At 49.3% G+C, this 13,380-nt stretch overlaps 1 protein-coding gene across 7 annotated transcripts in view; it reads right to left on the reverse strand.

The window, feature by feature from the left end:
- The window catches only part of pcloa (piccolo presynaptic cytomatrix protein a), a 633,232-nt gene that overhangs the window by 251,926 nt on the left and 367,926 nt on the right, over nt 1-13,380 (reverse strand). For all 7 annotated transcript variants that reach the window (XR_011934010.1, XM_072470931.1, XM_072470933.1 and 4 more), the window contains one exon: nt 2,262-2,387. Coding sequence is in view for 6 of the 7 variants with exons in the window: in XM_072470931.1 (XP_072327032.1) it covers nt 2,262-2,387 (126 nt within the window). In the remaining variant the exon portion in view is untranslated. The remainder of the gene's footprint in view (nt 1-2,261; nt 2,388-13,380) is intronic.

Genomic DNA, 13,380 nt, shown 5'->3' on the forward strand with positions numbered 1-13,380 from the left:
GACATTCAGGAGGGCATGTCAGTGACAGTCTGGTGACTGCAAAGTCAATTGGTCGAGTCCCAAAGCCTTCAGACACAGGAGACGGTGCTGACAATGTGTGGCACTCAGGCCAGCACTGCTGGGTTGTGGACCGCAGTGGAAAACCTGGAACATGATGTCTGCGCCTAAAGTGGTCGTGTCCAAGACAGGGCCCAGTCTGTGATAATCATGGCGAAGGACCCCGATATCATGTCCCAATCGATGAGGGACATGTCCCATATGCTGGTGGACATTGCTGAGGCACTCCAGAGCATGGCCCAGTCACGGAGGACCATCGCTGACACCATGGTGCAGACAATGGGGGCCTCCAGGGCTGATAGAGTCAAATGACTCAGAGGCCTCTGGAGCTCATTCCAACTGTTCCTCCTTCCCATGGTCTCCCCAGAGTTCCACGGGTACCATCATGGAGGGGGAAGCACTGGAATCCAAACAGGCATGTCTCCAATGAGATTACGATGGCCTCCAATTCTTCAGAACCCCTCCTCCTGATACTGGTGCATCTCAAGGGCAGCGGACAGAACAGGGTGGCATGGTGATGCCTGTGACACTGGTACATCAGCTGGGACATCAAAGGCCACAGAGCACGGCAAGCAGCAAGCTTCCGGGGCTGATTTAGCACAATGCTAAATAGCTGGCTTTGAAAGCAGCCCAAGACAGGCTAGCAGCACGGTCCAATTCCCGTACCAGCCTCCCCGAACAGGCGCCGGAATGTGGCAACTAGGGGCTTTTCACAGTAACTTCATTTGAAGCCTACTTGTGACAATAAGCGATTTTCATTTCATTTTCATTTCATTCCTTCACCTCTGATGTGCATCAAAGGGACACACCTAGATGGAGCACTCGGCCACCGACAAGCAAGAAGGGTGAGGAGCATTGAGTGGACACTGGTGTGGTCACTGTATAGTGAGAGCGAATGGAAATCTGTCAGAGTAAAATGTTCCCTATTAAAACAAATCACACCTGGTATGTGTGCAGCATCTGTCACATTAATTTTCACCTGCCCCTTGGCAGTGCCAACCTGGCACCCTGGCAGTGTGCTAGGCTGGTGCTGCCAGGGTGCCCTGGGTGCCAGGGGCAGTGCCGCCTGCCCTGTCCCCCACCACCCGATTGGCTCCAATGGCCCCAGAGATCCCAGGAGTGGCCAGCATGCTTGTGGAGACCAATACTAATCTGCGCCCGAGTGAAGCCTCGATGGTGCGGCCGCTGACTCGCGAGAGCCGGGAGAATGCGGCCTCGACTCAGCCGTGCACATCTGGATGAGGCTAATGGCTCATTTATTATCACAATCACACCCAGCGTGGGCGTGCACACAACACGGAGCCTGTTTTGGGTCGCTCCTGTGATGCTCGCTGCGCAACAGAATTGGCGCCAGGCACAACACAACAGTAAAATTGTGCCTAATGGTCCAGATTACACCAAACCACAATCCAGAAATATTGGACGGGATTTAACTAAAAAGAATAGAACAATCCAGCGCAGAACAGGCCCTTGGTCACTCCAAGCCAGAGTCCCGTTTTGTGGCGTTTAGCAGAGTGTTTCTCGACCCCTGCAGTGCCGAGAACGACCCCATTATCAAACAGGACTGTTTATTGTTTGAGCCTCGGCGAGGAGCAGCCCGTCGAGGCCACGTTTACAGCTCAGCTTGTCAGTGCAGGAAGAGATCGGAGTGCCATTTTCAAATGCTTGATGTCTCGACCCTCCACTGCGACCTCTGGATGCCCCCCAACACTGCATCATACCCCCCTCACCCCTTCTCATAAGGGTATTGTGCCTCAGGCCCAATCCCCACTCTGAACAACCTGGCACCTGGGCACCTTGGCACTGCCAGGCTGGGAGACTCTGGGAAACCCGCCCAAGTGCCATTATGCCTGGTCCATGTTTGTGGAAACCGGGCTAAAAGGCGCCACTGCAAGGTCTCCCAGGCGTTTGATCCTGTGGTTTGGAAAATTCGGGCCAAGACAGGTTCACATGAAGTTAACCCAATGAGGGCGAAGTCCAGATCAACACATCTTGATCGATCTCACAAGGCGTCCCGAGCGTTGTAAATCTTGCGAGAGGTTTACCGGCCTCATCACGTTACCTAATTATCGTGACGAGGCTGAATAATCACACCCATTATATCTGACCTAAAAGGAAAACCGTGATATGGGTGTGACGATTCTGTCATATCCTTACGTGGTGCATTAAAGATTTTTCAATAGAATTGGGAAGAGTTAATTTACCTTCTGTGAGGTTGCTTGTGTGTTCTGCAGTACCTCCAGGAAAGATCTTGGCCACGTAAGCACCAATTTCTCCATTTCGTCCTGGGATCTCTTTCCCACCAATAATCCGGATTCCTAATCCATTCCCTGGCATAACAAGAACAATAAACAATATGTATTAACTATGAGAAAAAATTCATCTTTTGGGATCGTGAGGCTGAGCTGTTGGTGTAGGAGGGACGGCTTCAGATTTCTGGACCACTGGGATCTCTTCCGGGGCAGGTGTGACCCGTACAAGAAGGACGGGTTGCATCTAAACTGGAGGAGCACCGCTATCCTGGCTGGGAGATTTGCGAGAGTCACTCGGGAGGATTTAAACTAATATGGCAGTGGGGTGGGAACCAGAGTGTTAGCTTAGAAGGTGTAATAACTGAAGGGGAAATAGAGAACAAAAATAAGAGAACAACATCACCCTGTCTGCAGTGGTTTGAAATGTATTTGTTTCAACGCCAGAAGTATAGCGGGTAAGGGAGATGGACTTCGAGCACTTATTAGTACTTGGAATTACGATGTTGTGGCTATCATAGAAACGTGGTTAAAGGAAGGGCAGGATTGGCAGCTGAACGTTGGAGGATTGAGGCGCTTCAGGAGAGATAGAGGGGGTTGTAAAAGGGGTGGGGGAGTAGTATTACTGGATAAGGAGAATATTATAGCCGTACTGCGGGAGGACACCTTGGAGGGCTCACACAATGAGGCAATCTGGGTAGAGCTCAGGAACAGGAAGGGGGCAATCACAATGTTGGGGGTTTATTACAGGCCCCCCCAACTGCGAGCGAGAGATAGAGGAGCAGATAAGTACAGAGATTTTGGATAGGTGCAAAAGTAACAGGGTTGTTGTGGTAGGGGTTTTTATTTTCTCCTATATTGACTGAGACTCACTCAGTGCTCGGGGTTTGGATGGGGTAGAGTTTGTAAGGTGTATCCAGGAAGCCTTCTTGATGCAATGTGTCGATAGTCCAACTACGGAAGGGGCAGTGCTGGACCTGGTATTGGGGAATGAGCCTGGACAGGTGGTTGAGGTTTCAGTACGGGAACATTTTGGGAGTAGTGACCACAATTCCGTAAGTTTGAGGGTACTTTTGGACAGGGATGAGAGTAACCCTCGTGTTAAGGTGCTAAACTGGGGAAAGGCAAATTACTATAACATTAGACAGGAATTGAAGAATTTGGATTGGGTGTGGCTGTTGGAGGGTAAATCAACATTGGAAATGTGGGAATCTTTCAAGCGACAGTTGATTACGAGGCAGGAAAGTCACGTTCCTGAGAGAACAAAGGATAAGTATGGGACGTTTAGAGACCCTTGGATAACGAGGGATATTGTGAACCTCGTCAAAAAAGAAAAAGGATACTTTTGTACGGTCTAGAAGGATGGGAACTGTTGAAACCCTTGAGGAGTATAAAGAAAGTAGGAAGGTACTGAAGCTGGAAATTAGGAGGGGTCATTAAAAAGTCCTTGGGAAGTAGGATTAAGGTGAATCCCAAAGCTTTTTATTCATATGTCATAAGCAAGAGGGTGGCCAGGGAAAGAATTGGACCACTTAAGGGCAGTGGGGGGGAAACTATGGCGAGGTACTAAATGAATACTTTGCATCAGTGTTCACTAAAGAAAGGGACTTTGTGGAAGTTGATTTTTTAGTAGGGTGTGTGGACAGTCTGGATCATGGTAACAATGAAAAGGAGGAGTTATTGGGTCTTTGAAAAGATATTAAGGTAGATAAGTCTCCTGTGCCAGATGGAATTTATCCCAGAATACTGAAGGAAGCAAGGGAGGAAATTGCTGGGGCCTTGACTGACATCTTTGTATCCTCATTGGCTACAAGTGAAATCCCAGAGAACTGGAGAATAGCTAATGTGGTACCGCTGTTTAAGAAAGGTAGCAGGGATAATCCTGGAAACTATAGGCCGGTGAGCCTCACGTCGGTAGTAAGTAAATTATTGGAGAGAATTCTCAGGGACAGGATTTATACCCATTTGGAAACAAATGGACTCATAAGTAATAGACAGCATGGTTTTGTGAAGGGGAGGTTGTGCCTCACTAACTTGATCGAGTTTTTTGAGGAGGTGACAAAGATGATTGATGAGGGGAGGGCGATGGATGTTGTTTACATGGACTTCAGTAAAGCCTTTGACAAGGTACCTCATGGCAGACTGGTACAAACGGTGAAGTCTCACGGGATCAGAGGTGAGGCGGTAAGATGGATACAGAACTGGCTCGGTCACAGAAGGCAAAGGGTAGTAGTAGAAGGGTATTTTTCTGAATGGAAGGTTGAGATTAGTGGTGTTCCACAGGGATCTGTGCTTAGGTCTCTTGTTGTTTGTGGTGTACATAAAAAATGTGGAGGAAAATATAGCCATTCTGATTCGTAAGTTCGCGGATCACACCAAGGTTGGTGGAGTGGTAGATAGTGTTGAGGATTGTCAGAGGATACAGCAGGACATAGATAGGTTGGAGACTTGGGCAGAGAAATGGCAAATGGAGTTTAATCTGGACTAATGTGAGGTAATGCACTTTGGTAGGTCTGACACAGAGGGGAAATATATCGTAAATGGTAAAACTCTGAGCAATATAGAAAGTCAGAGAGATCTGGGCGTGCAGGTCCACAGATCTTTGAAAGTGGCAACACAAGTTTACAAGGTAGTCAAGAAAGCATACGGAATGCTTGTCTTCATTGGATGGGGCATCGAGTATAAAAACTGGCAAGTCATGCTACAGTTGTATCGAACCTTGGTAAGGCCGCACTTGGAATATTGTGCACAATTCTGGTCACCACACTACCAGAAGGATGTGGAGGCTTTGGAGAGGGTGCAGAGTAGGTTTACCAGGATGTTGGTTTAGGGGGCTGGTTTAGCACAGGGCTAAATAGCTGGCTTTGAAAGCAGACCAAGGCAGGCACGGTTCAATTCCCATACCAGCCTCCCCGAACAGGCGGTGGAATGTGGTGACTAGGGGCTTTTCACAGTAACTTCATTTGAAGCCTACTTGTGACAATAAGCGATTTTCATTTTCATTTCATTTCATGTTGCCTGGTCTGGAGGGGTTAGCTATGTGGAGAGGCTAAATAGACTTGGACTGTTTTCATTAGAAAGACGGAGGTTGAGGGGTGACCTGATAGAGGTCTACAAGATTATGAGGGGCATGGATAGAGTGCATGGGCAGGCACTCTTTCCCAGGGTGGAGGGGTCAGTCACCAGGGGGCATAGGTTTAAGGTCCATGGGGCAAAGTTTAGAGGAGATGTGCGAGGCAGGTTTTTTACACAGAGGGTGGTGAATGCCTGGAACGTGTTGCCAGGGGAGGTTGTGGAAGCAGATACATTAACGGCGTTCAAAAGGCATCTTGACAAACACATGGGTAGGATGGGTATAGAGGGATACGGCACAAGGAAGTGCGGAGAGTTTTGGCCAAGATTAGTATCACGGCCAGTACAGGCTTGGAGGGCCGAAGGGCCTGTTCCTGTGCTGTTTTGTTCTTTGTTCTTTGTCATCACATTTTCAAAGGAGCAGGTACTGGAATTTCAAGTTAAAGAAATCTGTTAAAAGGTGATCTGTGGGTTTGACCAAAATGAGCTGTCGCCTGTAATGGGAGGATCTCCCGCCACAATCTTTTACTTGTCAAGTTTTTAAATTATGTTTGGATCAGCACTAAGCAGAGGCCTGATAGAGAGGGACTCAAATGTTTAGAGACCAAATCACCAAGAATTTATTTGCACTAAGTGGCTGGCTGCAAACCAATCATTGGAAAGTTTGATCATTGATGCAGCCCCCTGTTGAAGAATGGTCAAAAACATAGAAATAAGATCAGGATGAGGTAATTCAGCCCTTTGAGCTTTGCTTTGTCATTCAATACGGTTATGCTTAATCCTCGATCTCAACACCACCCATACCCCTTGAAGCCTTTGGAGTCTATGGGCGCGATTCAGCGGAAGTAAAACAAAGTCCACTTTTGGCACATTGGGCGGGATGTTTCTTGGAGGCTGTCACACCGAGATTCTCCCCGAGATGCTCCCCGAGATTCTCCCCGAGATTCTCCCCGAGATGCTCGCCGAGATTCTCCCCGAGATTCTCCCGAGATGCTCCCCGAGATGCTCCCCGAGATTCTCCCCGAGATTCTCCCGAGATGCTCCCCGAGATTTTCCCCGAGATGCTCCCCGAGATTCTCCCCGAGATGCTCCCCGAGATGCTCCCCGAGATTCTCCCCGAGATTCTCCCCGAGATGCTCCCCGAGATTCTCCCCGAGATGCTCCCCGAGATGCTCCCCGAGATGCTCCCCGAGGTTCTCCCCGAGATTCTCCCCGAGATTCTCCCCGAGATGCTCCCCGAGATGCTCCCCGCGATGCTCCCCGAGATGCTCCCCGAGATGCTCCCCGAGATTCTCACGAGATGCTATCCGAGATTCTCCCCGAAATGCTCCCCGAGATTCTCCCCGAGATGTCCCCCGAGATGCTCCCCGAGATTCTCCCCGAGATGCTCCCCGTGATGCTCCCCGAGATGCTCCCCGAGATTCTCCCTGGGATGCTCCCCGAGATGCTCCCTGAGATACTCCCCGAGATGCTCCCCGAGATGCTCCCTGAGATGCTCCCTGAGATGCTCCCTGAGATGCTCCCCGAGATGCTCCCTGAGATGCTCCCCGAGATTCTTCCCGCTATTCACCGGCACTTTGCCGGTTCTTTGGGCCTTGAGCAGTTTCTCCCCGACAAGGCCATACTTTAGTCGATAGGAACTGATCATCACAGATCAGGGCGTCATGTTCACCGGCAGCCCAGATTGCTGAACCTCTGCCCCCTTTTCAGGCCCCACCCTCCGCTTTTTGCCCCCCTTCACTTCCCCAACCTTCTCGAGGCCCCTCCAACCCGCCCTCTCATGGGCAAGGACTCTAACCCATGGAAGTGCTGACCTGGCACCCAGGCAGGTTGGCACTGCCAGCCTGGTACTCTGGTACCAGGGGAGTGCCAGGGTACCACCCTGCCATGTTCCTGACTGCATGGGGGTCTCTAATGGCCTGCGAGATGCCCTGAGGGGCCACGCACTAACCAGTGCTAAACGGCGCATTGGCGAGGACTTGTAGGCGCGGCATTTGACTCCCAGATGCCGGGTGAAAGTGGTGTTCAGGTAGTTACATAAACCTAATGGCTTATTTAAATATGCTGATCCAGATTATGCCAGCCGGAGCAAGCCCCCCCCCAGCCCGGTCAGAATTTTATACATTTCAGTGAGGTCCCCTCTCATTCTTCTAAACTCCAGTGAAAACAGGCCCAGTCGTCACAAACTCTCCTCATACGACAATCCCGCCGTCCAAGGAATCAGTCTGGTGAACCTTCGCTGCACTCTCTCTGTGGCAATGATATCCTTTCTTAGATAAGGAGACCAAAACTGCCCACAATGCTCCAGGTGTGGTCTCGCTCAGGCCCCGTACATCTGCAGTGTGACATCCCTGCTCCAATACTCCAGTCCTCTTGCAGTGAAGGCCAACATACTATTTGTCTTCCTAACCGCTTGCTGCATCTGCATGTTTGCTTTCAGTATCTTTCAATAGGCTCCAAGTCAGACTTTAATTCTTTAATTTCAGTTAACTTCAGCCTTTCCACACTTTGCTGACTATAACTTATCCTGTATCGTATTGTTCACTAATCACCCTTATCCCTATTTACTTAAACTGAATCCTGGTTTTTCAATGCTTCAAATTTAATTTGGTGTGTACACACTTCGTGGCTTTGCTCCTTCTGATAATAATACCCTCTTCTGGCCACAAAATATAGCTCTACCTCTGCTCGATCTTTACTCTATCTATCTCTGCATACTCTGACCACTTAGACAAGTAAACCTCCTGCTGATTACCGCGTTCCACCTTTCTCAGCTGATGAATCCGGACTCCTCCATGTTGAACACCACTTGGAAGAAACCCTGAGGGTGGCAAGGGTGCAGAAAGTGGGGACTGGGTGGGGGACCTCAAAGCCCATCACCAAGAGTGGCTCAGTAGCATCACTGCTGACTGAACTGGCCGGGTCCTAAAGGACATAACCACTAGGCTGGGTCCACAGAAGGATGGAAATTCTACTTGGCCACATCTTCATCAACCTGCCTGCCACAGAACCATGCCCATGACAGTATCGACAGGAATGAACACCGCACAGTCCTCGTGGTGACAAAGTCCCGTCTTCATATTGAGGACACCCTCCATCCTGTTGTTCAGCACTCCCTTTGCTTCAATGATCACTCGATAACGAGTATAATTTTCCATCGAAGATACTCTGTCACTGGTCATGGATTCTGTGGGTCCTCGCGTGGTTGATGCCAGCCGGAGCGAGCCCCCCCCCCGCCCCCCCCCCGCCCCCCCCGCCCCCCCCCGCCCCTCCCCCCTCCCCCCCCCCCCCGCCCCCCCCGCGCCCCCCCCCCCCAACCCGTCAGAGGAAACATCCCTGAATCTGCCCAGCCCGGTCAGAATTTTATACATTTCAGTGAGGTCCCCAATCCGAGAGCTGCATTTTTGACTCCACACTTGGCAGGTGTTTCCAGGAAGTGGGATTGTCCTTGGATTCGAGATTACGGATATTCCTTTCCCAGGCTTGTTTTCCAGGCCTCCCCTTGTCATTGGGCATCCTGGATGAATTGTGTTCCTCCAAGTACATCTCCTCTGAGCAAGGGTCTCCCAGGTCTTCATATTATTATATATGGGGGGGTTTAAACTAATGCAGCAGGGGCATGGGAACCTGGGTTGTAGTTTTAGGGTAAGGGAGAATGAGAGTATAGAGGTCAGGAGCACAGATTTGACGTCGCAGGAGGGGGCCAGCGTTCAGGTAGGTGGTTTGAAGTGTGTCTACTTCAATGCCAGGAGTATACGAAATAAGGTAGGGGAACTGGCAGCATGGGTTGGTACCTGGGACTTCGATGTTGTGGCCGTTTCGGAGACATGGATAGAGCAGGGACAGGAATGGATGTTGCAGGTTCCGGGGTTTAGGTGTTTTAGTAAGCTCAGAGAAGGAGGCAAAAGAGGGGGAGGTGTGGCGCTGCTAGTCAAGAGCAGTATTACGGTGGCGGAGAGGATGCTAGATGGGGACTCATCTTCCGAGGTAGTATGGGCTGAGGTTAGCAACAGGAAAGGAGAGGTCACACTGTTGGGAGTCTTCTATAGGCCTCCAAATAGTTCTAGGGATGTAGAGGAAAGGATGGCGAGGATGATCCTGGATAAGAGCGAAAGTAACAGGGTAGTTATTATGGGAGACTTTAACTTTCCAAATATTGACTGGAAAAGATATAGTTCGAGTACATTAGATGGGTCGTTTTTTTGTACAGTGTGTGCAGGAAGGTTTCCTGACACAATATGTTGACAGGCCAACAAGAGGCGAGGCCACGTTGGATTTGGTTTTGGGTAATGAACCAGGCCAGGTGTTGGATTTGGAGGTAGGAGAGCACTTTGGGGACAGTGACCACAATTCGGTGACGTTTACGTTAATGATGGAAAGGGATAAGTATACACCGCAGGGCAAGAGTTATAGCTGGGGGAAGGGCAATTATGATGCCATTAGACGTGACTTGGGGGGGATAAGGTGGAGAAGTAGGCTGCAAGTGTTGGGCGCACTGGATAAGTGGAGCTTGTTCAAGGATCAGCTACTGCGTGTTCTTGATAAGTATGTACCGGTCAGGCAGGGAGGAAGGCGTCGAGCGAGGGAACCGTGGTTTACCAAAGAAGTGGAATCTCTTGTTAAGAGGAAGAAGGAGGCCTATGTGAAGATGAGGTGTGAAGTTTCAGTTGGGGCGATGGATAGTTACAAGGTAGCGAGGAAGGATCTAAACAGAGAGCTAAGACGAGCAAGGAGGGGACATGAGAAGTATTTGGCAGGTAGGATCAAGGAAAACCCAAAAGCTTTCTATAGGTTTGTCAGGAATAAGCGTTGATAGGATTGTGAAGAAGGCCTATGGAGTGTTGGCCTTTATTGGTAGAGGGATTGAGTTCCGGAGTCGGGAGGTCATGTTGCAGCTGTACAGAACTCTGGTACGGCCGCATTTGGAGTATTGCGTACAGTTCTGGTCACCGCATTATAGGAAGGACGTGGAGGCTTTGGAGCGGGTGCAGAGGAGTTTTACCAGGATGTTGCCTGGTATGGAGGGAAAATCTTATGAGGAAAGGCTGATGGACTTGAGGATGTTTTCGTTGGAGAGAAGAAGGTTAAGAGGAGACTTAATAGAGGCATACAAAATGATCAGGGGGTTGGATAGGGTGGACAGTGAGAGCCTTCTCCCGCGGATGGAAATGGCTGGCACGAGGGGGCATAACTTTAAACTGAGGGGTAATAGATATAGGACAGAGGTCAGAGGTAGGTTCTTTACGCAAAGAGTAGTGAGGCCGTGGAATGCCCTACCTGCTACAGTAGTGAACTCGCCAACATTGAGGGCATTTAAAAGTTTATTGGATAAACATATGGATGATAATGGCATAGTGTCGGTTAGATGGCTTTTGTTTCGGTGCAACATCGTGGGCCGAAGGGCCTGTACTGCGCTGTATTGTTCTATGTTCTATGTAAGCGAATGACTAGGGAAAGAGTAGGACCAGTCAAGGACAGGGGTGGGAAGTTGTGTGTGGAGTCTGAAGAGATAGGCGAGATACTAAATGAATATTTTTCGTCAGTATTCACTCAGGAAAAAGATAATGTTGTGGAGGAGAATGCTGAGCCCCAGGCTAATAGATGGCATTGAGGTACGTAGGGAAGAGGTGTTGGCAATTCTGGACAGGCTGAAAATAGATAAGTCCCCGGGACCTGATGGGATTTATCCTAGGATTCTCTGGGAGGCCAGGGAAGAGATTGCTGGACCTTTGGCTTTGATTTTTATGGCATCATTGGCTACAGGAATAGTGCCAGAGGACTGGAGGATAGCAAATGTGGTCCCTTTGTTCAAAAAGGGGAGCAGGGATAGTCAGCATGGCTTTGTGAAGGGTAGGTCATGTCTCACAAACCTTATCGAGTTCTTTGAGAAGGTGACTGAACAGGTAGACGAGGGTAGAGCAGTTGATGTGGTGTATATGGATTTCAGCAAAGCGTTTGATAAGGTTCCCCACTGTAGGCTATTGCAGAAAATACGGAGCCTGGGGATTGAGGGTGATTTAGAGATGTGGATCAGAAATTGGCTAGCTGAAAGAAGACAGAGGGTGGTGGTTGATGGGAAATGTTCAGAATGGAGCTCAGTTACAAATGGAGTACCACAAGGATCTGTTCTGGGGCCGTTGCTGTTTGTCATTTTTATCAATGACCTAGAGGAAGGCGCAGAAGGGTGGGTGAGTAAATTTGCAGACGATACTAAAGTCGGTGGTGTTGTCGATAGTGTGGAAGGATGTAGCAGGTTACAAAGGGATATAGATAAGCTGCAGAGCTGGGCTGAGAGGTGGCAAATGGAGTTTAATGTAGAGAAGTGTGAGGTGGTTCACTTTGGAAGGAATAACAGGAATGCGGAATATTTGGCTAATGGAAAAGTTCTTGAAAGTGTGGATGAGCAGAGGGATCTAGGTGTCCATGTACATAGATCCCTGAAAGTTGCCACCCAGGTTGATATGGTTGTGAAGAAGGCCTATGGAGTGTTGGCCTTTATTGGTAGAGGGATTGAGTTCCGGAGTCAGGAGGTCATGTTGCAGCTGTACAGAACTCTGGTACGGCCGCATTTGGAGTATTGCATACAGTTCTGGTCACCGCATTATAGGAAGGACGTGGAGGCTTTGGAGCGAGTGCAGAGGAGATTTACCAGGATGGTGCCTGGTATGGAGGGAAAATCTTATGAGGAAAGGCTGATGGACTTGAGGTTGTTTTCGTTGGAGAGAAGAAGGTTAAGAGGAGACTTAATAGAGGCATACAAAATGATCAGGGGGTTGGATAGGGTGGACAGTGAGAGCCTTCTCCCGCGGATGGAAATGGCTGGCACGAGGGGACATAGCTTTAAACTGAGGGGTAATAGATATAGGACAGAGGTCAGAGGTAGGTTCTTTACGCAAAGAGTAGTGAGGCCGTGGAATGCCCTACCTGCTACAGTAGTGAACTCGCCAACATTGAGGGCATTTAAAAGTTTATTGGATAAACATATGGATGATAATGGCATAGTGTAGGTTAGATGGCTTTTGTTTCGGTGCAACATCGTGGGCCGAAGGGCCTGTACTGCGCTTCATTGTTTTATGTTCTATGTTCTATGTAGGTGTTGAAATCTATGTTGCATTTCTTGAGGGGAGCCTTCAGAGTGTCCTTGATGCGCTTCCTTTGCCCTCCTCTTGTTCAGGAGTCTTCCTTGAGCTGGGCGAAGAAGATTTGCTTTGACAGTCGGTACTTTGGCATTCTAAGCACATGGCCGGCCCAGGCGAATTAGTTTTGGATGACCATGGCCTTGATGCTGGTTCTTTTGGCTCCTTCAAGGACACTGATGTTAGTGTGCCTGTCTTCCTAGCTGATGCAGAGAACCCAACTCAGACAACATTGATGGTACCTCTCCAGGCCTTCGAGGCCTGGTTGAAGTCCAGGTTTCTCCGCCATACAGAAGAGTTGGGAGGACGACTTGTACAGATGGATCTTGGTGTCAGCATGGATGTTGTCAAAGACTTTCATCCTTATGCACCTGAAGGAGGCGCTAGAGAATTGGATGCAATGTTGGATCTCTGCATTGGTGTCAGCCTAAGAGGAGAAGTGGCTCCCCAGGTAGGGAAATGTTCCACGTTTGGTATAGTATCTCCATTGATCTTGGTGGATGGAGAGACTGAATACTGCCCTGGGGCAGGTTGGGAAAGGACTTGAGTCTTCTTGAAGCTGAGGCCAAATCTTAGTATGCTTCTGCAAAGGTGTCAAACATGACTTGGAGTTTCTCGTCTGAGAGAATGGAGATGGCACTGTTATCAATAGAACCCCATATAATACTTACACTACAGAAAGAGGCCAATAGGCCCATTGCGGCTGAACTAAACATCTGAAAGAGTACCCTTACTTAGGCCCACTCCCCCGCTCTATCCCCGTAACCCCACCTAACCTGCACATCTTTGGACATTAAGGGGCAATTTAGCATGGCAAATCCACCTAACCTGCACATCTTTGGACTGTGGGTGGAAACCGGAGCACG

This window comes from Scyliorhinus torazame, chromosome 13 (assembly GCF_047496885.1).
Source record: "Scyliorhinus torazame isolate Kashiwa2021f chromosome 13, sScyTor2.1, whole genome shotgun sequence".
In the NCBI taxonomy this organism is placed as follows: domain Eukaryota; kingdom Metazoa; phylum Chordata; class Chondrichthyes; order Carcharhiniformes; family Scyliorhinidae; genus Scyliorhinus; species Scyliorhinus torazame.